Source organism: Gorilla gorilla, chromosome 7, assembly GCF_029281585.2.
Source record: "Gorilla gorilla gorilla isolate KB3781 chromosome 7, NHGRI_mGorGor1-v2.1_pri, whole genome shotgun sequence".
Taxonomy (NCBI): Eukaryota; Metazoa; Chordata; class Mammalia; order Primates; family Hominidae; genus Gorilla; species Gorilla gorilla.
Genome location: NC_073231.2, coordinates 21736200 through 21764035, shown reverse-complemented (window position 1 = coordinate 21764035; position 27836 = coordinate 21736200). Strand labels below are relative to the sequence as shown.

General features: G+C 39.4%; 1 protein-coding gene across 3 annotated transcripts in view; it reads right to left on the bottom strand.

Moving 5' to 3' along the window:
* Positions 1–1333: 1333 nt before the first annotated feature.
* SLC7A2 (solute carrier family 7 member 2) overlaps positions 1334–27836 on the bottom strand; it is a 73222-nt gene continuing 46719 nt past the window's right edge. For 2 of the 3 annotated variants that reach the window (XM_031013925.3, XM_004046697.5), the window contains 10 exons: positions 27159–27314; positions 22918–23083; positions 21327–21460; positions 19775–19997; positions 17141–17280; positions 13435–13537; positions 11304–11509; positions 9732–9898; positions 8155–8263; positions 1334–6914 (listed from right to left, as the gene is read on the bottom strand). In XM_031013925.3, the coding sequence (XP_030869785.3) occupies positions 6718–6914; positions 8155–8263; positions 9732–9898; positions 11304–11509; positions 13435–13537; positions 17141–17280; positions 19775–19997; positions 21327–21460; positions 22918–23083; positions 27159–27314 (1601 nt within the window). In that variant the 3' untranslated portion in view covers positions 1334–6717. Of the gene's footprint in view, positions 6915–8154; positions 8264–9731; positions 9899–11303; positions 11510–13434; positions 13538–16757; positions 16895–17140; positions 17281–19774; positions 19998–21326; positions 21461–22917; positions 23084–27158; positions 27315–27836 lie in introns of all 3 variants that reach the window. The other variant, XM_019032725.4, reaches the window with a different exon arrangement.

The window sequence follows — 27836 nt, the reverse complement described above, 5'->3', positions numbered from 1 at the left end:
AGACTACAGTGCAATGGTACCATCATGGATCACTGAAGCCTCAACCTCCTGGACTCAAGTGATCCTCCCACCTTAGCCCCGAGTAGCTGGGAATACAGGCACTCAGCTAATTTAAAAAGAAAAAAATCGTAGAGACTGGAGTCTCTGCTATGTTGACCAGGCTGGTCTTGAACTTCTGGCTTCAAGCAATCCTCCCACCTTGGCTTCCCAAAGTGCTGGGGTTACAGGCATGAACCACCAGGCCCAGCCACTTTGACATACTTTAAAAGACAAGCTGAGATAATGTCATAGTGAGAGTTATTTTTGTATGTCTTTGAGAATTTTTTGAGATAGTTTACGGGATGAAATAATTTACTCTTTCCACACAGATGAGGACTTCTCAGCACAATCTCTTAGCAATCCATGGGCTTTGAGCCCTTAGCCCCAAAAGGAAGCCTATCTGAGTCCTTCTTTAAACACTAAGGAGATCATATTCCTCTCTCCGGGAGCTTCTGGCTGGACCTACAGCCCAGAGACAACTACTGGGGGATTATTTCATGTGATCCCATGGTGACAAAACAGAGAGGTAGGGCACCACTACCTCACAGCAACCCTAATAAAACAAAAACTAAATTGTTTGAGGCTTCTACTTGAGTAGTTTGCTTCTTTAGCTTGGTTTTTAATGCTTTCTAAGTTGATAGTAAAGTTTTTAAAATTCAACATGTTCCCTCCAATTTACTAGAAACAATAGGAACTGCATACACAAATATGTTTCAAAATTAAACAAGCTAACTCAAGAGATGTGTAATTTTAAGCAATTTAGAAACATTTTAAAAATCCGCATTGAATTCTCCCTCCCTATCAAAGAGTAAAAAGTTGATAATTATTCACCATATTTAAAAGTATCCTAGTGGACATACAACTGATCACCAATGATTAAAGGCTATGATTGGTGGAAAGAACATTGATGAACTTCTTGCAGATCAAAGCAATGTCAAAGTGAATGGCAGTCGTAGTGATAGGATCCCAGATGTGTGACTCTGGGGTAGCATGCTTCAGGAGCAACTGGTATTTTTTGGAATATGCCATGAGTATTGAGGATACGTGAAGACATCTCTTTCATCTCACAGGACTTGGTAGTCAGTCATACAGCAGGCCTTAGGCTGCCAGCTTAGTATTCTTCAATTGTTTCAATGTAGATTGCTTATATTTCTGAGCTTTAAAGATTTCCAAATAAATAAGGAGTTTAATTAGGTAAGTATGAAATGTGTGCTTTTGGTATGGGTGACATCTGCATTCTATATTATTACATATTAAAATTTATTTTAAAAATACACTCACATCAGAAAGCATATTTTACAGTGGTAAAGCAGCAGTTTTTATTTATTACAAATTCTAAAAAAGAATCCAACTTTATAAGTAAAAAGGAACACTGATGATCACTTAAAACATTTAAATTTAAATTTACTACTAAAAAAACCCTGTACATTCACACAAGTCCAATGCCTTTGTTGGTTTTTACAGACATAGAATTTCTGTAGGGTTTTGGGCCCTATCAACAATTTTTATTAAGTACTGCAATAACAAAATAAAGCAATAAAACAACTGGACACTCCTAGGGGACACCAAAGATAAAGGGCCCATTAATCAGGTGTAGGCCAGAGAAACCCAACCTGTTGGCAATATGACGCTCTTTCCCAACTGGGTCTTGGTGAGACATGTGGCACAGCAAGGCTGTCAGTGCATGTGCATAAATTGTAGCCCAGGTCCCACTATGCTACTTCAGGAACCAGCGAGACCTTCCATGAGTCACAGAGGTCCCTTGGTCCTTATTCATCTTGATATACTCATGGGATGTTTGGAATTAAGGAGCCCAAACTACCTTACTTGCATTTGAAGTCTTTCACTTCATATCCTACCCCATCAGTCTAAGAGCCCACCCAACAAGGGTAGCTACACATAGATGCTCACGCTCTATAGGCTGCCTGATCCTGGAACCAGCCTGGGGCCCTGATTATGATCTCCATGGGGCTGTCAGTGGCTAGGGAAAGCTCTTTAAGACCCAGCGATCATGGCAGTGGCATCAACCATGGTGAATCAAAGTTAAGTATAATGCTCCCAGCAAACAGTGTTACCAGTTGGGTTGAGCAATAACAAAATGCATTTGAAATCAGTAAGACTAAACCATGTATATACAAACAATAATGAATATTACAAACACCAACAACCACAACAATAACAGATCAGGCTTCTCAAAATCCAGAAACCGGAAGGCTATTTTAAAGTGTTTAAATATAATCATGTAAGGAAAAAAAATCTCCCCAAAACAATAAAGTCAAGCAATTTCATATCTATATGAACTTATTTTCATATCTATATGACTAAAAAATGAAAATGACCTTTGCTGGCATTATTGCTACGCGAATATCCATACTTTCCCCCTTGATATTTAAGGACATGTGGGAGAACTTTATAAAAAAGTAAAGTGTGCAGAGAAGGCACTGTTTTGGCACTAGCAAAAAGGACAGTTAATTTCACACGAATCACGTGAACTTTAATAACCCATGATATACATGCTAAACTCAATCCTTTAAAGCCCTGCGGAAACTGTATTTTTTGTGGTAACAGTTGCTTGAAGCGTATTAGGAGAAATCATGAGCAGTATCACCGGAAAGGGAGAGTCAGAATCTTGGCATGATTTCATCACGCCAAGGTGTGATGTTCTGTAATCTCAGAACACACCCTGATTTAAGAGGAGGGAAGGCAAGGCTCAAGTGCTCCCTCTGTCATCATGGGTATTGCAGGCCGATGGCTTTTCCTTATGCTTCCTGCTAAGCATTTAAATAAATTTAGAAAATAGGTAAAAATAGATTCTAATTAAAGTGTTTTATTTTTATTTTTATTTTTTTTGAGGCAGGGTCTCACCGTTGCCCAGGCTAGAGTGCAGTGGCGTAATCTCAGCTCACTGCAGCCTCACTCTCCTGGGCTCAAGCGATCCTCCCACCTCAGCACCCCCAGTAGCTGTGACTACATGTGCACGCCACCATGCCCAGCTAATTTTTGGTTTTTTTTGTAGAGACAGGGTCTTGCTATGCTGCTCAGGCTGGTCTTAAACTCCTGGGCTCAAGCGATCAGCTTGCCTTGACCTCCCAAGATCCTAGGATTATAGGTGTGAGCGAGCCACCATGCCTGGCCTTAAAATTTTTTTAACAACTACCTGTAAGCACTCAGGACTTAAAAAGCATTTTGACTAATATTTAAAATTTTAAAGTTTTTAAACATTTCTTTTATTCATAGAAATTAAAAGAAAACAAACAGTCTCTTATTTTTTAAAGGAGGGTAATTCTGAAACTAATATTTTCTATCAACTATGGCTGGTGATGGTAAAGTTCTATATATTAATGTTACTTTTTCATATATATCTCTCTTAAATGACACTTTGGCTTTCGTTCTCTCAATGTTTATCTCTGGGGAAAATGTGATTAAGATAATCAGTATTTTAGTATATATCAAAAGTTCTAATGTAAGTTTTCCTCATAGTTTTTAACAGAGTTTGCATAGCTCTGTTCTTAAATGTAGGACTGCCATTGCCTTTTGGTGGTAATTCACAAATTATTGTTTTTTTTTAAGAGTATAAAATTTGAGGTGCCATTACAAGAAATTCTCACTGAAAATGTTGAGAATATATTTCTTAATGTAGAAAAGAAAAGTAATTTAAGCTGCTTTTACTCAATCACAAAAGAATTTGCATATGTATTTCTTAATTACTGGAGAAGACTTTATATAATGTTGATTGATTACTAGTCAAAACTCTACAAAACATTTAGGTAATTCTGAGAAAGTAAAAAAAAATTTAGTTGAAAACATTATGAATTCACAAGCAGAAACAGAAAGGTGCCAAAGAGCTGGTGATACTGACTTTTGCTAATAAACACCTACCAGGACAGATCAGTCGGAAAAGGTGTGGCAGCAACAAGTAAACAGGAATCCCCAAATGCCGCTACCTCTTCTCCATTCCAGATTACAAAGCACCTGCTATAATGTACTAGAGTTTAGTGATTTCATATTAGAAACATTATAAATATGTCTTAAAGAGTCTATAGGAAATATACATATAAAATCATAGTATATTTTAAAATAGTTTAAAAACTAAAAATTAGGTATAAGCATATCTATCAACATCAAACATCAATTTATCTCCACATCAGTTGGGTTTTGTACTCACCTAATGACATAGTCAAAGCCCACCATAAACCCAACTTACTTACACACTGACGTTTGAGATACACACACACAGATATATATACTCATACAAACATATGTAACTGTTAACATACATACAAACACACACATCCGTTGAGTCTTCACAGAAAAAAAGGCACAGTGGCTGACAAAGCATCTTTTCATAGATATTTGTGTCTGCAAAGTGTTTCAATGTGGAAAAATAATTTTTCACTGAATTCTGCTTCAAATTGAGCACAGTGGGCATAACAGTTTTAGCTGCCTATCACATTCTAAACAAGTTTCTTGGTTTCGTTACAGTAAAAGATTTGAGTGTTCATATATAACAATTGTTCACATTTCCTGTGTGAAGGGTCGATTCTAGATTGGGTATAGAATCAAACGGGTTTTCAGCGTACTGTGACAACAGCAAGGATTTACGAGCATGCCTACAGTCCCTACCAAAATACCCAAGCCTGTGCTTATCCAACTCCTTCTCTCCAGTAAACCACGCAGCTTGAGAGAAAATTCTGGGCTTCAGATTTTACCATGTGCACCCTGGAAGTTGTGGAATGTCCATAATGAGTTCTGTGTCATGGATGCTATAACACTAGCAGCCAGAAACCCAGGCTTTCTACGTGTTTCTTTGATGTTTAATCACTATAAACTCTTGGCTATACAAAACCATCGCAACTTGCTTTTTAATGGCATCAATAAAATAGCTCATTTCTTGGAAGACCCACGAGGAAAACGAATGTTTTCCTTCTCTTGGGATTACACGGGCCAGCTAGCATGCCTGGTCATGTTCACCATGCTGTCCTGGGAAATATCACCCGGCCTCATCCAATGAACTATTTAATGATTTGTACAAGAAACAGTTCATGAGAAGCAAAACACACTGCAAATAAACAGTCCACTATTAGGGAATCCTAAAAAGTAAAATATGACAATTAGAGAATCTTACATGTAAAAATTCATTTACTCATTTACAAGGGTTAACTGTGTTTATATAGCTTTAATTCAATTTGATTCTTTTTAGTTTCCAGTTTTAAATAATCATGTTTTTTAAACCAAAATATTTGATTCCCCAATCACTGATGGGTTATTGTATAACACTGGAGCTTGTATTATTAGGCTTAGTGTAGTCATTTGAAAGCAAATGGAATAAAAAGTGCTACACAATTTATGGGGTAGGAAGAGAAAAATATTCCTAAATGTTTCCAAAAGAAACATCAGAGGCAAATTAGATCCAAAGCCCTTAAATTGGGCCATTTGCCATTTAACAATGGAATAGGCCGTTCATATCAGAACAGGGGGATTTTCTCTTCTTCTATCCCTTCATCTTTCCCTCTTTGCATGATGCTGCTGTAGCCCCCTCATCTCTAAGACAAGACAAAAGAAACAGAGAAACAAAGAAGTGAACTCTGGGCCTGACGAGGTTAAGAAAAAAACTAAACTGTGATTAAGTAAGTAATGGAAAAAGGAGGAATCATTCCACTAGTTGTGTGGTCTGGGAGAGTCTGTTGGCTTATTTTAAGTCACTTTTTAGAAAAGGATGCTTGGGGTCTACTTATTCAAGCATTGGTCTAACTCTTTGATCTTCAAACACATTCTCATTACGGCCACTCCATGAGCTTTCTGGCCATGGTGACTATCTTCGCTTTTTAATTTAAAGGGTCCCAAGTATATCACAGTGCCTCTCTTAAGTCCCTGACTGGGGATACGTCATTCACAGCAAGTGAAGACCTCGTATTTTAGGACCACTGTTTGCAAAGGAGACAAAAGTTCAAAAGGATGCCAACTAGTGGCATGGAATGCCACTCCTGGCCTGTGTAGTGCAGCAGAAGCAGACACCCCTATTGGCTGAAGTTTGAGCAAACTGTCATACCTCACAGGAAAAAAAATTTGCATTAAACCCACTGTTGGCATTCACAACTTATTGAAAAGTCTCTTTCCTTATCCCCTCATCTTACCCCTAACCAGTGATAGACACCATGATGAGTAACTGCATTTTTGGCATCCCCTAAACTGACATTAATGAAGTCAAACAAGGTAAAGCTACTAGTATTTCCCCAACTGCAGGGGGCATAGACAAAACCTCTTTACATTCAGTGATTTCCCTCTATTTCAGTATGTGCAGTATATGCCACCGATTAATGACGACACTGGAAAAATGTAACACAATAATAGTAAAACACCAGCTAACTTTTAACACTCATGTTCCCAAGCATATACATAGATATATACATACACACATACATACACACACACATACATACACACTCCCACTGTTGGAGGCTATTCATCACTGATTAACGAAACCTCCACTCAGGAGGTTTCCCCGGGCACATAATTCACCATCTGAGGAAATGCTGTCCAGATGAGTAAGTATAAATTAGGGTGAACTATGTATGCAGCAAACCCATGACAACCCAGCATGCTGATGACATCCCGTCACGGTTTACTCAGTGTAGGATACGTATGCTAAGACAATGACCAGCTCTGCTCCTGCAAGTGTTAGAATTCACTTGTCTTTTCATGGAATATGAAAGGTGAACTGAGATTTCTTGGGTGATGGTCATTTGCTTGAATGGCAGATTTTTCTTCTGTTGCTGCATGAACGTTGTCTGGATAAGCATCTTCTTCATTGTTTTCATCTCTCAGATGACCCTCCAGGCTGTGTCTAATGCCATAAGAAAAGTAAATCAGGAAGCCTGTTGGGGCAGGAAAAAAAAAATCAATGTTTCAGGTATGTCAGAAAATGACTTTTAAGTTATTGAGGTGGAGAATGAAATGTAGAACTTTTAATAGAGTTTTTCTCTTTCCCTTCTGTAGTACTTTAGAACAGGTGTCACCAACCCCTGGGCCACAGACTACTATTGTTAGGAACCAGGCCACACAACAGGAAGTGAGCAAGCAGTCTCTAGTATTTACAGTGTATTTACAGCCACTCCCCATTGTGAACATTACCACCTGAGCTCTGCCTCCTGTCAGAGCAGGGCAGCATTTGATTCTCATAGAAGGGACTGCACACGTGAGGGATCTAGGTTCCATGCTCCTTATGAGAATCTAATGCCTGATGATCTGAGGTGGAAGAGTTTCATCCCAAAACCATCCCTCACCCTGTCCATGGAAAAATTGTCTTCCACAAAACCCGTCCCTGGTGCCAAAAAGGTTGGGGACCGCTGCTTTAGAAGAATGAAATGCAAATATAAGATACCCCACAGAAGGTGTTCTTGATCAATATTTTCCTGGTAGAATGTGCCTCTCTATTGTGAAGACCCAAACTTTATAGATTGTATTTTGCTCTCAACAAGTTTTTCAATGTTTATATGGAAAAATTTTAATTGATGTTCTTAAAAGTCAATACTGTACTTTAAACAAAATGATATGTGGAATAAAGTCTCAAATTATACCCTAAATACAAGTGGTGAGTTATCAGAGTCAAGATCAGATATTTTGCGAAGTACACCCTGTATTAACAAAGGGGACACGGACATGCTTTACACGTGTCACTGTCACCAGGAGAGTCCAAAGAACTGTATGCAAAGCAACTGTTTATTAACGGCCACACTGACTGTGTGGGGATCAGGAGGCAGCGTTTTAACTACCCTCCTAAGATCACTGCAGACATGTAGGCATTTTGCTGTTTTAGTTCTATTTTAGAAAATTGGTTGTGAGTTTTGGGTTGATATAAAATGACTTTTTCTGGGTTTCATTTTTTTCACGCATAAGTAGAAGGAAATAGAGCCTACATGGTTCTACAGGGTTAGTGGGAGATACTGACTTAAAAAGGCATCTGAAAACATCTGGAAAAGCACTCGGACATCCCTAAGAATTAGGAAAGAAAGAAGTGGGGAAAAAAAGCCTTTATTCCCAGGATGGGGGAGAGGGTGTGTTTCTCTCATCACAGCACATGAAATAGGAAAGAGAACCCGACATTAAAGGACCTACCAATTGCCATCCAAATGCTGAACCTGACCCAAGTGTCTGCACTTAACTGGACCATCAAGTAAATATTCACCAGGATGCTGAACGCTGGCAAAAATGGTAAGAATGGAACCTGAGGGGGAAAACAATCCTTTTGAATATACTCATATTTTGAAGCATATTCCCCAAGTTATTTCAACAGGGTGGCAATTAATTTGGCATATATACTTTCACACCACGTCAATCACAGTTAAAACCATGCTTCTAGAGACCATAAAAGGAGAATCACATCTTAGAGTATTTACTAAAGCTCAAGGCAACAGGGGATTTATCAGATTCAGTAACACCTGCACAGTCAAAATAATATTGGTTTTAGGATTTAGCTTTCTTTGGGGTTTACTGATTTCATTTAGACACACAAAGGGGAGACCTCTGAAATGTGGGATACATATGGTTATCCCAGGTACATCCTTCCAGGAAGCCCTCTTCAAACCCAAGCCAGTATACGGTTAGCTCAAATGGGACAGGATAGTTTAACTTGCAGTGGAGGAGCTTATCTTTTTAATGTTTAATTCAGTTTTATTTTATTTTTAGAGACAGTGTCTCACTCTGTCACCCAAGCTAGAGTGCAGTGATACTATGATAGCTCACTGCAGCCTTGAACTCCTGGGTTCCAGTGATCCTCCCACTTCAGCCTCCTGACTAGCTAGGACTACAGGAATGAGCCACTACACGCAGCTAATTTGTTTGTTTGTTTTGTAGAGATGGGGTCTCGCTATGTTGCCCAGGCTACACTTGAACTCCTGACCTCAAGCAATCCTCCTGCCTTGGCCTTTCAAAGTGCTGGAATTAAAGGTGTGAGGCACCACACCCAGCCCAACAGGAAAGGCTTTTGGTAGGAACAAAGTTCTCATGAGAAGGCAGTGAATTTCTAAAAACAAAATACTCACCCTACTTTTTTGATATTATAGCTTCTTTAACATGAAATTTGTTTACTATCATATGTAATAATATTGTGATAGGAACATACCCAAGTTTTTGAAAAGGCAGTAAGAGGACCAATGTAGAAGGAATTCTGTACAAAAAGGAACATATCGAAGGATTCTGACACTCTCATTCACTGGCTAACCACATTAGAAGTTGTTGAGGCAGGTGGATCACCTGAGGTCAGGAGTTTGAGACTGGCCTGGCCAACGTAGCAAAACCCTGTCACCACAAAAATACAAAAATAAGCAGGGCACGGTGGCTCACATATATAATCCCAGCACTTTTGGAGGCAGAGGTGGGTGGATTATTTGAGGTCAGGAGTTCGAGACCATCCTGGCTAACATGGTGAAATCCCATGCCTTCTAAAAATACAAACATTAGCTGAGTGTGGTGGCGTGCACCTGTAATCCAGCTACTGGGGAGTCTGAGGCAGGAGAAGTGCTTGAACCCGGGAGGCAAAAGTTGCAGTGAGCCAAGATCGCTCCATTGCACTCCAGCCTGAGTGACAAAGAGAGATTCCATCTCCAAAAAAAAAAAAAAAAAAAACTCACCAAACTAATTATACAGAGAAAATGAATACAGTATTTTGGGTCTCTAATCCTCATTACACATACCATGAAGGCTACTTTTTGCTGATTCTGGGGCTGCCTCCAGATGGTGAGAACAATGGCAACACAGAGAACAAGAAACAGCGCGAGGAGAGCGAGGCTCCAGGCCTCCAGCCTGGTGATGGCGTGAACTCCGTAAGTGGTCAAGACGCTCAGGCCCAACACGAGGAAAGCTGCAGGGGGATGTGCAGATAACACAGTCAGCACACTGTGCTCCACCCAGACTGCTTGGTGCAAAACAGCATATTCTGATAAAACATTGACTTCTGTACACATCTACTTGGCTAAATACAAAGAGTCTTCACCTTGCCCTTTCTTCTTGGTCATTGAGGAGAGGGATGTCCAGTTGCATGGATTTAAGAACCATTGCTTATTTACTCATTACTCTCCCCTCCTTAGAAGCCAACCGCCCCTCCTAGTGTTACTGACTGGCATTATCTGCCCGCGTGCCATCTGTGTCCTCACTGGTTACTTTCAGACTAGAATGCTGTCGGGGTTGGATACTTCCCTTTTTTCAAATGGGAAATGGCACATCTGGTTATTTTAAGCTGTCGTAAACATGGACTGTGATATGATTTGGCTGTGTTCCCACCCAAATCTCATCTTGAATTGTGGCTCCCATAATTTCCACGTGTTATGGGAGGAACCCAGTGCAAGATAATTGAATAGTATGCGGTCTCCCCCACACTGTTCTCATGGCAGTGAATAAGTCTAGCGAGATCTGATGTTTTCTAAGGAGAAACCCCTTTTGCTTGGTTATCATTCTCTTGCCTGCTGCCACATAAGATGTGCCTTTCGCCTTCCACCATGATTGTGAGGCCTCCCTAACCACGTGGAACTGTAAGCCCATTAAACCTTTTTCTTTATAATTTACCCAGTCTTGGGTATGTCTTTACTAGCAGTGTGAGAACAGACTAATACAGACTGCTAATGTGCAAAAATCATATATCATCTGCATCTTTTCTACTTGTTTTGGAGAATGACATCACCACCCCATCTCTGACCATCAAGTCTGCTCTAGGGGCACCTCCTATTTGCTCTGAGAAGCCTGTGCTTCCCTGCTTGCCACCAATTATCCTGTCCTGTAAAGCCCAGTGAGAGTACGGACCGTCTCTCTTGGCATCCCAGGTGCCCAGTGGAGTGCCTGACACACAGGCAATGTTCAATAAATATCACTGAAAATATGAATGATTACGTAACTGTGGGTAAACAAACAAGGATTTTCTATATTATTGGACAATTCCATAGGGTTCCAGTTAGGTTACTGGCAGGGGTATGTGGCCTGATGCTTTCACCCAGAGGGCATCCTAACCTCTAATGAATGTGCCAGTTTGTATTTCTGTCACTCTCATCTTGAAGTATTCCTTCCTCTTTTGTTCAATTATCAAGATACAATGAATTTATACAGGTAATATAAAGATGATCTCAACCACTGGTGATGCTTTAGGTGAAAATTTCAGGGTGGTTGCTAATATATTCTAGGGCAATGTTAGGCCCTCTTTTCTCTTTCACATCATGCCAGCTCTACTCACACACATCTTCTGGGTCTGTACAATGTAAGCAGAGAAGAAGACTTACCCAGGAATCCTACCAGAAAGCTCACAAGAGAAGCTGACTGCTGTGTCGGCAGAAGGGAGGGGCAGAAGACGGTCCGCACACTGAAGCCCTGTCTCTGCAGCATGGTGACCTGGGACTCACTCTTCGAGGTTACCCTGGGAGACGATCCCAGACCATCTTTCTCGGGAGAACATTTGGGCTGGTCGTAAGATAAGCCAGGCTGGTACCTATTTCCAAACAAACATCTATGTCTTTATTCTCAAATAGACATTTGGCCCAAGTGAAACCAGCACCTAAAACCTTAAGTAAGACAACATACAGAGTGGTAGTGTGTAGAGTAAATCAACACTTATGACTCCAGTCCCAGAGCATGCTGAGCCAGGCCACAAACCTTTTCGATAAAACATCTGCAGCAAAATACCCCAATTTCCCTCAGTAGTCACCGAATCAGAGTCATATATTAGATGGCACAAGAAAGTGAAATTGTAAAGTAAGGCAATCATGAAAAAAGAATGATTACTCTGAAATTACCTATGTCCACAGGAAATGCGGTTCATGAAAACAGCACAGAAACTCTGGGTAAATTTCAGCTATAAAATAATGCAGTCACCAGTTTGGCATTCAAAGGCCTCATCACAATCTGTCTTTCTGGCCTCATCCTTCCCTACCGATTCTTCTAGCTAAACCCAGACAAACTCATCTGACCATCCTGCCACCTCTACACCCACTGCATGCCATTTTCCTTTATTATTTTATCCTCCTCCTGTATGGCTTATATCAAGACATCAGCCGTGATATGGTTTGGCTGTGTCCCTACACAAATCTTACCTTGAATTGTAGTTCCCATAATCCCCACGTGCCGTGGGAGGGACCCAGTGGGAGCTAATTTCATCATGGAGTGGTTACCCTCATGCTGTTCTCATGACAGCAAGTGAGTTCTCATGAGATCTGATGGTTTTTCTTCTTTTGTTTTCTTATGTTTTTTTTTGAGATGGAGTTTTGCTCTTGTTGCCCAGGCTGGAGTGCAGTGGCGTGATCTCAGCTCACTGCAACCTCTGCCTCCTGGGTTCAAGTGATTCTCCTGCCTCAGCCTCCTGAGTAGCTAGGACAACAGGTGCCCACCACCACGCCCTTAAGGGGCTTTTCCCCCTTTTGCTTAGCACTTCTCCTTCCTGCCATCATGTGAAGAAGGACATGTTTGCTTCCCCCTCCACCATGATTTTAAGTTTCCAGAGGCCTCTCCAGCCCTGTGGAACTGTGAGTCAATTAAACTTCTTTCCTTTATAAATTACCCAGTCCTGGGTATGTCTTTATTAGCAGCATGAGAATGGACTAATACAAGCCTGCTTCTCCTCCTAGTGTCTGCCCCAGGCTTTTCAGTGCGGCCTCTTCTCCTTCTGGGCAGCCTTTACTTATCTTTGAAAATAATATTTTCCCTCCATATAAAGAAATAGGCTGAGAAAAAATACATGAAATATACAGGAGAAATTCAAAACCAGCCATAATACCATCAGCCAGTGTTAATCACTGTTAGCACTTTGGTACAATTTCATCCAGGCATATAATGTCTATATCGGCATATATGATTTCTTCATGAAAATTTATTATTTAAGTAAGTTCAGACACTATATATACTATAGTTTTATATCCTGAAATGGATATATTTCTCCATAAAATTAATACCATTTTATTTGCTGTAGAAGAGTTCAGTGAATAAATGTAGCCTCATTTATTTAACCATTCCTCTAGTGATATTCAGGTTAGTTTCATTTTTTCACTATTGTAAATTACCTTTTCCAGAAACATCCTTTACGTATATCTGTGTGCGCCTCTGATTAAATCTTTAGCACAAAAATTTTTACAACTGAATCAATGGAACAAAAAGCATAGTATTTTTAAGTGTCGTTAGACATTATGAGAAATTGCCTTTCATGTAGATCAGGCCAACCTATCACTCATGGTCAACTTGCATTTGATTCTTTGCTAAAGACCAGATACGCTTCTTCCACTTTTCATTGCTATTTTGTTAGATGTGACCTCTCACCTTGGTGAGACTGCTGGCTCCCTGGAAGCCAGGAGAGTGAGGGCTCATTTTCTCACTCCCAGAGTCCCTCGTGTATGGTACACCCTGTAGAACCACCAGGTGACTCACCTGAGGATGAGAACACAGGCTGCCACCAGAGAGTAGGCCATGAGTGTGCCAATGGACATCATGTCCACAAGCGCCTTCAGGTCAAACAGAAAGGCCATCAAAGCTAGTGGGAGAAGAAAAGAACGGTGAAGTAAACGGCCCAGGAGGAAATTCCATACAGTTACTAACGTTCAAGTCAGGGACATCTGACTGCCACTTCGTTTTAGTACCAAGGATAAGTCAACCAGACTGTAGAAAATATATCTCTCACAGTTAATAAGATGTTCTTTAGGTCATATAAACTGCTGATAGGACTTCAAAAACCCTCAGCTCTCTGGCAACTATCCAAGACACATTCTACTTGGATTACATAAAAAATATTTGGCCTGACAAAGAGTGAAAACATTACATGACAGAACACTGTCTTTGATATTTCAGAAGAAAAACACTGCTAGGAAATACTGGCTAGCTCCTTTTTTAAAACCACAAAAAACCATTCAAACAGAAGGTGCTTTCATTATAGATATTATATAACCACTTTAGTTTCCATATGCACTGAGTTATATCATAGACAACTCAATTCTTTTTTTCTTTTTTGAGACAGGGCTCACTTTGTCACCCAGGGTGGAGTGCAGTGGTGCGATCTCGGCTTACTGCAATCTCCACCTCCCTGGTCCAAGCGATTGTCATATCTCAGCCTGCCGAGTAGCTGGGACTACAGGCGTGCGCCACCACACCTGGCTAATTTTTGTATTTTTCGTAGAGGCAGGGTTTCACCATGTTGGTCAGGCTGGTCTCGAACTGGCCTCAAGTGATCCACTGGCCTCGGCCTCCCAAGATGCTGGGATTACAGGTGTGAGTCACAGTGCCCGGCCTGACTCAGAATTATTTTAGTAATTCTGATAAAATAAAGTAAAATAACTTTCAATTAAATTATGTTTCTGAAACACGCTAAATTCTACTACGATTAAAGCCATGCATTCCAGGTAGACTTACTAGATCTGAGAGATCAATTTCTGGTCCTGCATACCAAATCCCAAAATACTAAGAGACAAAACATACTTTAAACAGTTAAATAGCTTAACTTCCACTAAGCAACTGTTTTCCCCACTGAAACATCAAAATAGTGACAATATTAACTTGAATTCAGCATATAGTTTTCCGTGTCATAGTAAGTAGACAACATCACATTCCATTTATATGATGTTTCAGATCCCTCTACAACATTTAAATCTCTGTGATCCCATTTTACCTTTGAGTCAATGATCCTATGAGATGGGAAATCATTTATGTTTAGGCATATAAAATGGCTGGATTTGACAATTTTTGACCCCTCAGCAACTGTGAGTGGTTTTTCTAACAGAATTGTCCCCATCTTAGAGACAGGCTAACTTAGCAAGGCCACGACTACCCGTCAGGGGCAGAGTTCCCCTCATCCAACAGCCCCATGTTCCTTCTACAAGATCACAGTGTTTAACACACTGCATGCCTCACTTTGAAAATTCTTTGCCGGGCACAGAGGTTCACACCTGTAATCCCTGCAGTTTGGGAGGCGGGGCCGGGCAGATCACCTGAGGTCAGGAGGTTGAGACCAGCTTGGCCAACATGGTGAAACCCCATCTCTACTAAAAATACAAAAATCAGCTGGGCGTGGTGGCACGTGACTGTAATCAGAGCTACTCAGGAGGCTGAGGCAGGAGAATTGCTTGAACTCGGGAGGTGGAGGTTGCAACGAGCCAAGATCGTGCCACTACACTCCAGCCTGGGTGACAGAGTGACACCCTATCTCAAAAAAAAAATTCTTCATTGCTCATATACGTCAGATTATTACAATTTTGGTATGCTTAAAAATCACAGAGAGCCAAATAAGGTAGCCAAGAGAGAAGAAAATGATAAGTTGTCCACACAAGCGCTCTGATCCAAGTTAAGAACAAGCAAAGTAAGGTATGGGAATACAAAATCACAAAAATATTTTAGAGCATTTTAAAAAGTGGTCTATTATAATTATCCTCTTTTAATTATTAATTTTAATATCTTAACATGCCACCAAATTAAATTCTTCCTGAATAGAGAAAGATAAGCTTTTAAAAATTCTGGATCATTACTGGCAAGTATTTTACCGGAAAGAGAAAATTTTTTATGAGTTAAATAAAACGTATGACTCTTTGTCAAAAAATATTTATAAACTACCTTTAATATCATGTGTTTTTTTAAAAATAAAATGGGCTTCACATCATCTGGGCAAACCTTCATTTTAGGGGGGCAGAAATCTAAGCCTGAGAAAATAAGTGACTTGACCTTCTAACATAGTTTAAGAAAGGGCCAGATTTATAAGAAAATGTTTACAAAGTGAAAGTGTTTAAACAAATACATTCTGACCCTGAAAAAAATTCCATTTTACACAGAATGAAGCACTAGCTTTTTCTAAGCTAATTTCCTAACAATTCAGAGCCTCAACGAAATTGTCATTTTGGTTTGAATTTATAGTGCCAAGATTGTTCATTATTTTATGTATAAAGCTTGCTAAAGTCTTTCTTTTGCTTCCTGTAACAGTACCTTTAAGGCCATTGTCTGGATCTAGAATCTCACTGAAATTTTCTGCATGAGATAAGGATCTGGCCAAAGGTATTTTACATGGATATTAAGATGCACCAAAAGACTAGCAATCTGGATTTTCTGAACATAATTTAAGTACCAAAACTGTTGAAAGGAAAAATAGATTCCTGATGGAGTTGGAGAGGATATGTATGTTCATAACTGTTAGATGGCTGCGATGGCCCTGGAAGCAAGGATGCCCACCATACTGAGGATGGCGATCACAAGGGCCAAGCATAAATCATCTTGAATATTTCTTATTAACAATGAGTAAAGCTTAATTAGCATTTAAAAAAATCCTATAGTCCCTTAGCAATATTCGATGTATATCCTAGACCAAAAAATTGAATCATTATTTTAAAATTAATATTTCAAAAATTAAGCAAGAATTCCTTAATCAAAAGTTTATGTATCAATAATATAATTTTGTGTGCTAGTTCATCAGAAAAGCAATTCATAATATTTAGTGAAGAGCTATTATAACCCTTTGTACATTTGTTAGAGCCCAAAAGATTAAAATAACAAAACAGTAAAAAAAAATCCCAAAGGGTCAATTAAGAATGAACTTCATTATACCACCGCCACCACAATTTTCACATGTTAATCCCAATGCTTGTATACTAATTTTTATCAGTGATTTTGTTTTTTTTAACTTACATGCACAGCATGCAGACCCTCTTTATAAGTCCATGCATGCGAATTAAATGTTCCAGTCTAATGCTCAAGAAACCTAAGTTTGTAAAGCTTACCAGAAATGACCCCTGCAGTCAACGTGGCAGCAACTGGTGACTGCCTCTTACTCACTCTGGCAAGAAATCTAAACAGTAAGCCATCCCGGGCCATGGCAAACAGAATTCGGGGTAAAGGAAACATAGAGCCCAGAAGACTAGAACAGAAAAATTCAAAATCCACACATGAGTTATTTTAAGGATTATTCTAGACAGGTATAGACAGGTAAAGACTGGACACACGAAAATGCAGAACCAAAAAATTCAAAATAGGAAACATTCACAAAAAAGTGACTGAACTTCTTGTAAATCAAAAAAGAAAACCACCTAGCTTTGTATTTTTAATGCAGAGTCCTTGATGAAAAAGATCCCCCGTTTCTTAAGAAAAGTCAACTCTCTCTCACCTGCCACTGCACCCGATGATAAAGTAGCAATTATTGGTGTCTTCGTTTTGGAATTGATTTGAGCTAGACATTTGAAAAGCAACCCATCCTCCGCCATAGCATAGATTACACGAGGCATTGGGAAAATGGATCCAAGAAGACTGAATAAAAAGCAAACACATGCAGTATGGCAAACATTCATGCAAGATTACATCCCCGAACGGAAATAAAATAATTGTATAATATTCAGCATGACAGTTGTAATTATGAAGTCATATTATTTATATTAATAATTATGTCATTATTTTTTAAATGCACTATGATAGGGCATTTAAAAAATTTGCTAATATTTACCATTGTGCTATTCATTATTCTGTTACAGATAAGTACGCAACAAAATCATCAGACTAAAAACAATATTGCAAGTAATTTGTGTGTACCCACAATTATTACCAAATTAAAACTAAATAATTAAGACTTAACCAAACCAATATTATTAAGACATTTTTAGCAGCAACAACTTGGAAAATGAAATTACTAATTTGATATGTAATTAAAGAAAAGACTAAGTAATTTTATTTCATAAGCAATAGTTGCAACCTTTATTCAATAATGATATATTTTTGGCATTTATTGCACCAGTATTTTTTCTTATACACCCTGATCTTGGATCAAGTTAGTAATAATCCCCAGCATCATAAGATAATCAAGGTAGAAAAAGAAAAAGAAGATCAATTTACGTAAATGTAGTATACAGAGGTGGCCACAATGAAAAGTTAGCAGCTGAAGTTTAGTAAGACAGTTTTTGCTTGAGATGTTCGGAAGTACTTTTGTTTACTAGCTGCACCATTTCACACATTACTTAGTTGTGAAAAATAACCATGTAAGAGAAAACAAGAAAAGTATTTTATTTAATAATCCTTCTTATTTATTTATTTTATTTGCGACAGGGACTCACTCTGTCACCCAGGCTGGAGTGCAGTAGTACGATCATAGCTCACTGTGCCCTCAAACTCCTGGGCTCAAGTGATCCTCCCACCTCAGTCTCTCAAGTAACTGGGACTGAGACTAAAGGCGCATGCCACCATGCTCAGCTAATTTCTTGAATTTTTTGTGGAGACCGAGCCTTGCTATGTTGCCCAGGCTGGTCTTGAACTCTTTGCCGTAAGTGATCCTCCCGCCTCGGTGTCCCAAAGTGCTGGGACTACAAGAGTGAACCACTGTGCCTGACCCTTCTTTATCTTTAATAAGGCTCTGTTGAGCTTGGCCATAGATGAATCTTTGTCCATCCCTTCTAAGGCCATGGTGGCATGGTATCTTCACAGTTCAGACTTTTGAAATTACTTGAAGCTATTCAAAATAAACCTCAAGGCCGGGTGTGGTGGCTCGTGCCTGTAATCCCAACACTTTGGGAGGCTGAGGTGGGAGGATAGCTTGAGCCCAGGAGTTCAAGACCAGCCTGGGGAACTTAGCGAGACCTCCTCTCTATAGAAAATAAAAAATTAACCAGGTATGGTGTTACGTGCCTGTATCCTAGCTACTCAGGAGGCTGAGCTGGGGAGATCACTTGAACCCAGGAGTTCGAGCCTCAGTGAACTATGATCATGCTCCGCACTTCAGCCTGCTTGACAGAGCAAGACCCTGTCTCAAATAAATAAATAAACCTCAACACTAGCAGATGGCTGAGAAACCAAGAGTGTCTAATTGCTATTCAATATTGTCTTAACTAGAAAATAAAAGAGAGTTTGAAGGGGAAAAATAAAGCTAGGCTGGTGAATTACACTAAAAGACTTCTTTTTCTAGTTTCAGACTTTCAGAACCTTATTTTCAGTTAAAAAATTACTAATCTGGCAAAAAGATTAATTTGCTCTTTGCAAGACTCTTATACCGTGTGGCATGATAAAAAACTAGAACGAAATATCTGACTCATAATCATATGTTAATTGAAATAAGGGTAGCTGAGGAAACCTGGGAAATGAGTTCTAAAGTATTCAAACAAGCAGCTACTGAAAATCTGAAAACTTGGGGATTCAATGACCCTTTTCCCTTCACATATTTATATGAATTTCCACCATTTATTTAAGAATGATAATTTCTATTTCTAGACCAACTTCACTCTGATTGGTGCTAAGAAGAAAAAGTCTCCATGTTTCACAATAAAAAGCACATTATATTTTTAAAAGACAGAGCATAAGTGTCCACTCACACAGGCTCAGTATTACTTCAACAGAGTGTGGCAAATGCAAGGTCTGTACATACATTCTCAGACGTCTGAAGAACTACAAGAATCACCAAAGCCAATAGAGAAACATTTTAGGACAAGAATCCTGAAGTTTCATAATGCCTATATACATGACTACGTGCCACAGATATATTTGTGTGTGTGTCTGTGTGTCTGTGTGTATCAATGCCATATGTATTTCTACTGAAGCCTGGACCATCACTATCTTAAAAAACTGACTCAACTAACAGCAGGGGAGTTTATCCTTTAAGATTTTTATATGGAAATTCTGAGCAAGCTAATCAATAAATACAAAGTTGCATAATATTTTGTTTCTATTAGGATACTTTTTAAATAGACAAAAGCAAATTTTTAGACACTGACTACTTTGTAGAGTCCCAAACAGCCCGTGCCCCAGAGGCGATGCAATGTACCTTGTTGACAAGGCGCAGAGAGAACCAGCTGCGACGACATATTTGGCAGGACCCCATCCCACATATTCAAACGCTACAGGAAGGGGGCTTTTTTCATCAAGGAGGTAGTACGGCATCATAAGTGTTAAAGCTGCAGAGACCCCAAAATAGGCCATAAAGCAAACAAGCAAAGACGTCACAATTCCAATGGGAATAGCTTTCTGGGGATTCCGAACTTCTTCACCTAAGGAAATATAAACAAAAGATGTGTATGCTTAATAAAACATCAACAGGTAAAGAAATTAAATTGTGCGAAATTCTTCCTCTTCTCCAGGGTAATTCTCCTCTGCTTTTGTCCCTTTTCTTATCTTGGTCCATCTATTTTATTTCATTTTATTTTACTTATTTTTGAGACAGAGTCTTACTCTGTTGCCCAGGCTGGAGTGCAGTGGCGTGATCTTGACTTACTGCAACCTCGCGCCTCCCAGGTTCAAGCAGTTCTCCTGCCTCAGCCTCCCGAGTAGCTGGGACCACAGGTGTGCACCACCACACCTGGCTAATTTTTGTATTTTAGTAGAGATGGTTTGCACCATGTTGGCCAGTCTAGTCTCTAATTCCTGGCCTCAAGTGATCCACCCTCCTCAATGTCCCAAAGATTGGGATTACAGGCGTGAGCCACTGTGCCCAGCTGATCCATCTGTTTTACATGAAATTTCCTCTATTCTTGAAGGTACTTTCTTATTACGTAAAAATCCGATTCCCAGAGGGAGAAGAGGAGAAGTCATGCCGGTCAGTTTCCTATCCCCAGGAAAGAAAAAAACCAACCAACCAACCAAAACCCATAACATAGCAGCACTACTAAGTGTTCAGCGATAGAATAGCAGTCTTAATCCATTTGGAAAATGATTCATCTACAGAGATTAAATGACTCCTGTGCCATTCGGTAGGCCCTTAAGTATCAAGTCTTCAGATGAAGTTATTTCACCTATTTGTACAAAGTTCTAATTTCAATTTAAAAAACAGTATACTTTGTACACTAATGAGATTGAATACTCAAAATGTGGTCAATTGTATGGCCATACCATGACATAAAAATAGAGGAGGCATTTAGAGAGTGACTCTGGCATGATTATGATGTTGTATAAGATAACATAGAAAGAATTGACACAATATTTTTTCTCCCACTAACAAAGAGACCATTTAAGAACATGATCATCATGTATGGCCCACGTGACAGCACTTCTGGACTGAAGGTTAGGGATGGTAATAATGACTCACATTTATAAACTAATCAACAGCTTGCAAAGTATTTTTCATATGCATTATTTTAGGTAATCTTCCTACTATTTGAAGAGTAGGAATTGCTCTCCCAAACTTACCAACTGGAAACCAAGGGCAGAGAGTTGCATTCTTTCTTTTTATCATCGGCAGCACGTGTCACAGCTGGGCCTGGAACTAGTGCCCTTCTTACCCGAAATCCCTCTCTCTTTCCTGGACCCTCTGCTACCACACACGGGTACTCGTGCACAACAAGGAACACTCCTTCTACACTGAGCCAAGACACTGCTCTTACCAGTTGTTGCAATGCAGTCAAATCCCACAAAGGCATAAAAGCAAGTTGCAGCACCAGCCAACGTTCCCGTAAAGCCATAAGGCATAAAGCCACCAGCCCCATAGATACTTGTTCCGTTTTCAGAAGGTGGCTCTCTAAGAAAGAGAACAAACACATTGGAAAGTCACTTTGACAGAAAACTCTCCTTCTGGTGGCTTGTCTCAGACTATATGCTTGGAAGGTGGTTGTGTTTATTAGCTCTTTGAAGATGATATACATAAAACTAAAACCTTACTCTCTCACCCTGTGCTACAGAATGTGGTGGTGCCACTAACAGTGACCCTCCTGTGTCACTGACACCCAATTACAGGCTGATTGATAGCACATGTAGAAGCCCCAGACCTGCTCCAGCTGAACCCACAGCCAGGGAGGATTTTGAGAGCAGAGATTCCACATATGAGCCATGCTCTGGGACAAAGACCAGAAACCTCTTCTTCTCATGGATGCTTATTCTTAGGAGAATTCATTCTTCAATTCATAAAGCATCGAGTAAGGCAGAGTATATGTCTCTAACATTCTCTAAGAAGACATTTAAAAACATGAAACAAAACTTCCTAGTCTTGATTGATAATAATGAAATTGAATATTTTATTATATGTTAAAAACTACGTAAGTTTATAGGATACCAATTTTTTCCCTTATTGGAATGACTAAACAACCTCTGTCAAGAAAAACATACAGGTGTACCCCATTCCATGCAATAGATATTTGTGTAATCTTATGTCTGCTTGTGCAACTAACAACATTCTCCAAAAAACAAGGTCTGAAGATTACTGAAGCATTAAGAGAATACAATACAACTGAATGGTGGTCCTGAAGGAAGAACTAAAGGATGCAGGACTCAAAAATACTCATTGTTATTTAGTGGTGGCAAACTGCTGGGGGGAAAAGATCAAGTTTTTCCAATGATTAGGATCTTCCCTTGCTCTTTCCCTAAACCCGGAGCAGAGCTTGAGGCTGGGAACCAGCAGCTGCATGGGTTCACACAGTTGCTCCAAAAGGAGCATACCTATACCTTTAAGTTTGAAGGGAATCTGGGAAGAGGGGTCTTGGAATGGAACAGTCTCTCAGAAGGGTCTCAGAAGCAAGAAATTTGAGAACCATTGCTCTAGAAGAAAACCCACATATGCCTTCTGGTATGGTTTGGCTGTGTCCCCACCCAATCTCATCTTGGATTGTGGCTCCCACAGTTCCCATGTGTTGTGGCAGGGACCCAGTGAGAGGTGGTTGAATCATGGGGGCAGGTCTTTCCCGTGCTGTTCTTGTGATGGTGAGTGGGTCTCACAAGAGCTGATGGTTTTATAAGGGAAAGTTTCCCTGCACAAGTTCTCTCCTCTTGTCTGCCGCCATGTGAGACATGCCTTTCACCTTCCGCCACGATTGTGAGGCTTCCCCAGCCATGTGGAACTGTGAGTCCATGAAATCTCTTTTTCCTTATAAATTACCCAGTCTTGGGTATGTCTTTATTAGCAGAGTAAAAATGAACTAATACACCCACTTAAAATATTTTCTTAAACAAGAAGGAGAAAAAAAAAAACCTCAAATATTTTACCTGGCACTTGCTGATATATTTTTGAGAAACTCTTCACTAATCTTCCAGTTTGCCACATTTCCTTTCACAAACCCAGCAACCATCACAAACAGAAGGACGAGAATATTAACAGCTGTGAAGACTTTATTCACCCAAGCAGACTCTTTTACTCCAAAAGACAAAAGACCTATGGAAAAAGGGCATTTCAATTTTTATTTAGCTTTAGGAAAGGCAATAGCATTTTGAGGCAAATACACGACTTTAGGATATTATTTCACCAGCATTCATGTCTTTAATTTCCATCTATCTACCTCTACTGCTAGTTCTTACTCATTAGTTAATTACCTAATTCTGAAATGTCTTCTGAATGCAACCAACTCAATTTCGGAGGCAGGTCATGCTCATAGAAGACACCACACTTTCTAAGAAACATAAATCTAGTAACTTTGGCCATCTTTGCCAATGATAGGTAAAGTAACATCTAATTTCAAGGTAAATGGTTGCAAACTATTTTTTCTTTTTTTGAGACAGAGTCTCGCTCTGTTTCCCTGGCAGAAGTGCAGTGGTATGATCTCGGCTCACTGCAACCTCTGCCACCTGTGCTCAAACAATTCTCTCACCTCAGCCACCTGAGTAGCTGGGACTACAGGTGTGTGCCACCATGTCTGGCTAATTTTTGTATTTTTTGTAGGGTTGGGGTTTCGCCATGCTGGCCAGGCTAGTCTAGAACTCCAGACCTCAAGTGATCTGCCTGCCTCAGCCTCCCAAAGTGCTGGAATTACAGGCACTTAAGCCACAATGCCCGGCCCAGTTGCGAACTTTTTAAAAGTAAACGCTAAAACATTTGTCTGCCATGCACACAAAATACATAAACAAAGATAATACTTCAATTGTGCCAAAAAAGTACTTTGTTAAACCTATTCTCATTTTAATAGTTGTATATTCTGATTGCAAAAGTGATCAATTTCTATTCAAGTACTTTGAAGACACAGAAAAAAATATAAAAAGATCAACTGTGCTTTTCCCTCCCAAATTTTGTAAACACACACACACACACACACACACACACTCTTTTGTGCCAGTAAATATATAATCTCATTTTTAACAGCTGCATAATCTTCGACTATATTGAGGTACTACACTTTAATTCATCCCTTATTTATAGACAATTGGATCACTCTTTGTTTGTTACAATTATAAATAGCACTGACATAATAATTCTTTTATAAATATCTTTCTACACTTTCCATTTACTTCTTTACAATAATTTTCTGCAAAGTAATACTGCATCAAAGATATGGACTGTTGGTTCCTATTATCAAAATATTCTCTGGAAAGTTTGGCTCAATTTAAAGTATCTATTTTTTCTATTAGGATATTCTATTCATATTGATTATATGATTTGGCTGTGTCCCCACCCAAATCTCATGTTGAATTGTAACTCCCATAATCCCCATGTATCATGGGAGGGACTCAGTGGGAGGTAACTGAATCATGGGGGCAGGTTTTCTGTGGTGTTCTGATGATACTGAATACACCTCATGAGATCTGATGGTTTTATAAAGGGCAGTTCCCCTGCACATGCTCTCTTGCCTGACACCCTGTGAGACGTTCTTTCGCTACTCCGTCACCTTCCACCATGACTGTGAGGCCTCCCCAACCATGTGGAACTGTGAGTCCATTAAACCTCTTTTTCTTCATAAATTACCAAGTCTTGGGTATTTCTTCATAGCAGTATGAAAATGGACTAATACATTGATTTATAAAATTTATTTATATATTAATGCCATAAGCTCTCTAAATGCCATGTACAACAGATTATGTACATGTAGAAAAGTTATCAGACTAAAAAATAAATTTTCCCTTTTTAGTTTCTACCTTGAAAAAAAATCTCTTAAACATTAACCCAAAACACCTACTTTGTTTCCTTCCAGTATTTTTCTAATTATATTTATCATATGTATATCTTTAACCCATCTGGTATAAGATTTGAATTATGGGCCTAAGAAAGTTTATCTTTTACCATTGAGCAAATGATTGCTGTGAAAAGATGATGCCACAGATTTAGTTGTTTCTTCCCCATATCTATACCACCCACCATCAAAAAAGCAAATTTTTCCAAGCAGAGATGAAAGAACTTGAATTTTGTTCTTCTACCTGTGTAATTCCTAGAATCATATATTAACCATATAAAGGAAAGCTGTATGGTCAACACAATTCCTGACTCTGTAATTGTAAGTTAGGTTAGGAACCACTGCTATATACCTCAGAGAATAAAAAAAGCCACGTTTATATTTCAGGTAAGTTTCCCAACAGCATATATGCACTGTCTACTCTGAGGTCTCATCTCCCACCGGAAGATTAGACACCAATGAATATCTCATCTAAGCAGAGCATACACTTCCCGCGTATCTTTAGTAAAACAACAGCTTCATGTAAAAAGACATTTGGTGTTACGATATGAATACGGATTTACATAGGAGGTTTTGATCTTCAGAGATATCTAAGAAAGAAGTTAAAACATAAGCTTCACCTATAATTAAAGGAAAGATATGATGGTGAATGAACACAGGACAAATGAGCCAAGACCTGAGTCTTGCTGTGGAATTAAACTATGTTCTAATTGTGTCACAGCTACATGCTCTTCGTCATTTAGAGATTAAAGTTGAATATTTTAAGTTCATTAAAATGATCCCTAAATAAAATATGATGTAAATAATTTAACGCTAGACTGGTTTCTATTTCTAAGCTAGACTGCTTAGAAACCAAAACAAAAATCAATTCTTTGTTGAAAAACAATTGGTGCAACTTCTCTTGACATTAGACTCAAAATGCAAAACATTTTAGATCTACGCACTTTGTTCATGTTCTTATCCCTATCCGTATATAAAACATTTGATTAATGACTCACTTTTTAAAGGGTAAAGCTATTTTTAAAATTATATAATTTTCGAGTAAACATTTCAAAAGAGAAAGATATTTCTGTCTCACTCTTCTAACAAGGGAGAAAACAGAGATAAGGTCGGACAAGAAAGCATGAGGCAGACTGCCCAGGGTAAAGCAAGGAAGAAGTAGGAACAGACATGGTTTTTACTCTTAGGGCAATCCTTGATGGGCATAAGCAGGACTGCAGGTAAGAAAGAGACTCAAAAGAGAAAACGTGGCCAGGCATGGTGGCTCACGCCTGTAATCCCAGCACTTTGGGAGGCTGAGGCGGGGGGATCACTTGAGGTCAGGAGTTTGAGACCAGCCTGGCCAACATAGTGAAACCCCATCTCTACTAAAAATACAAAAATCAGCCAGGCGCGGTGGCGGGCACCTGTAGTCCCAGCTACTCAGGAGGCTGAGGCAGAAGAATCGCTTACACCCGGGAGACGGAGGTTGCAGTACCACTGTACTCCAGCCTGGGCGACAGAGTCAGACTCCATCTCAAAAAAAAAAAGAAGAAAAAAAAAAAAGAAAATGTTCAAATAGTTAAAACAAATATAAGGAGACACAGCAGGGATTAGCTATGCCTATGAAATAAAATCAGCCACCACGTGAGTGCTTACTAGGAACCAAACGAGAAGGCTGTAGGAGGCAGACACTGATGCCCTCATTTTATGTACGAGCGAGGGAAAGATTATATAAATTGTTCTATGTTCTAAAGCAGAGTGAGTGGCACAGCAGGATTGAAATCTGGTTATTAGAATTCCTGTGCCTCCTAAAACCACTATGCTACAATACTGACAAAAACTGGAAAATCCTAGTACTAAGTACTAAGTATGCTTGCCTATATAATGTCGACATTACAAAATGACAGGTGATTTGAACTTGCTTCCTTTACAACCAAAGGCCTACATTATATAGATGAAGGCATGTCAGAAAAACAGAAATTCTTCTAGAAATTGCAAATATCCCTAGTTGTATCTAGCAAGATGAAATAATGCCAAGAAATTACACATTATTCCTTACTGAAACCACCGCTATTCCTGCAAACCTGCAATTAACGATTTAAAAAATCAATGTCCTCATCCTATTATTTAGTGTGTACCAGGTGCCATTTACTCAGAAGTGCTATTTTTACCATTGCACACAATTTAGACTTAGGTTAAAATGTGATTCCAGCCAGTGATAAACCCCACAGATGTCTAACCGTAACATAAATGTGTAAATATACTTATCTCATCTTGGGAACTCAGGCCCCAAATTCAGAAGTAAGCTATTTTCCTGAGATAAATAGTGTGGCTCATTCTGCGGAGACTCATAACTGGTTTTCTTACCTGCTAGAAGTAATATAAGGCACACAGCAAAAAAATCGGGATATTCTGCAAGGCCGGTGTAATTCATTCTGAAGTATGTCCTCAGAAACTGACCAATCTGTTTGCTAAGAAGTTCATCAAAGGTGCCACTCCAGGCTCTTGCAACACTTGATGTACCTTCCCAAAACAGAACAGAGAATACGAAGTCACTGGGGGCAAATTAACGTAGCATCATTTGCTACTCTATTATAGGATAAACATGAGTTCACAAAAGATTGAAAATTTTAATCACAAATACAGTATCTGGATATTTATAATCATACAGTAGTCATCAAACGTTCAAATCCATAACTGTGGAATCAGGTAACTTTATTTACAATAAAGAATTATAACTTAAAAAGTTTGCAAGCCCACTAAAAGGCATAGTCAGAGATGAAGCAAAAATCACAGAATTTTGTGGCCGGTTGCTGTGGCTCACACCTGCAATCCCAGCACTTTGGGAGGCCGAGGTGAGTGGATCACCTGAGGTCAGGAGTTCGAGACCAGCTTGGTCAACATGGTGAAACCCCGTCTTTACTAAAAATGCAAAAAATTAGCTGGGCATGGTGGCAGGTGCCTGTAATCCCAGCTACTCAGGAGGCTGAAGCAGGAGAATCGCTTGAAGCCAGGAGGCGGAGGTTGCAGTGAGCTGAGATCACG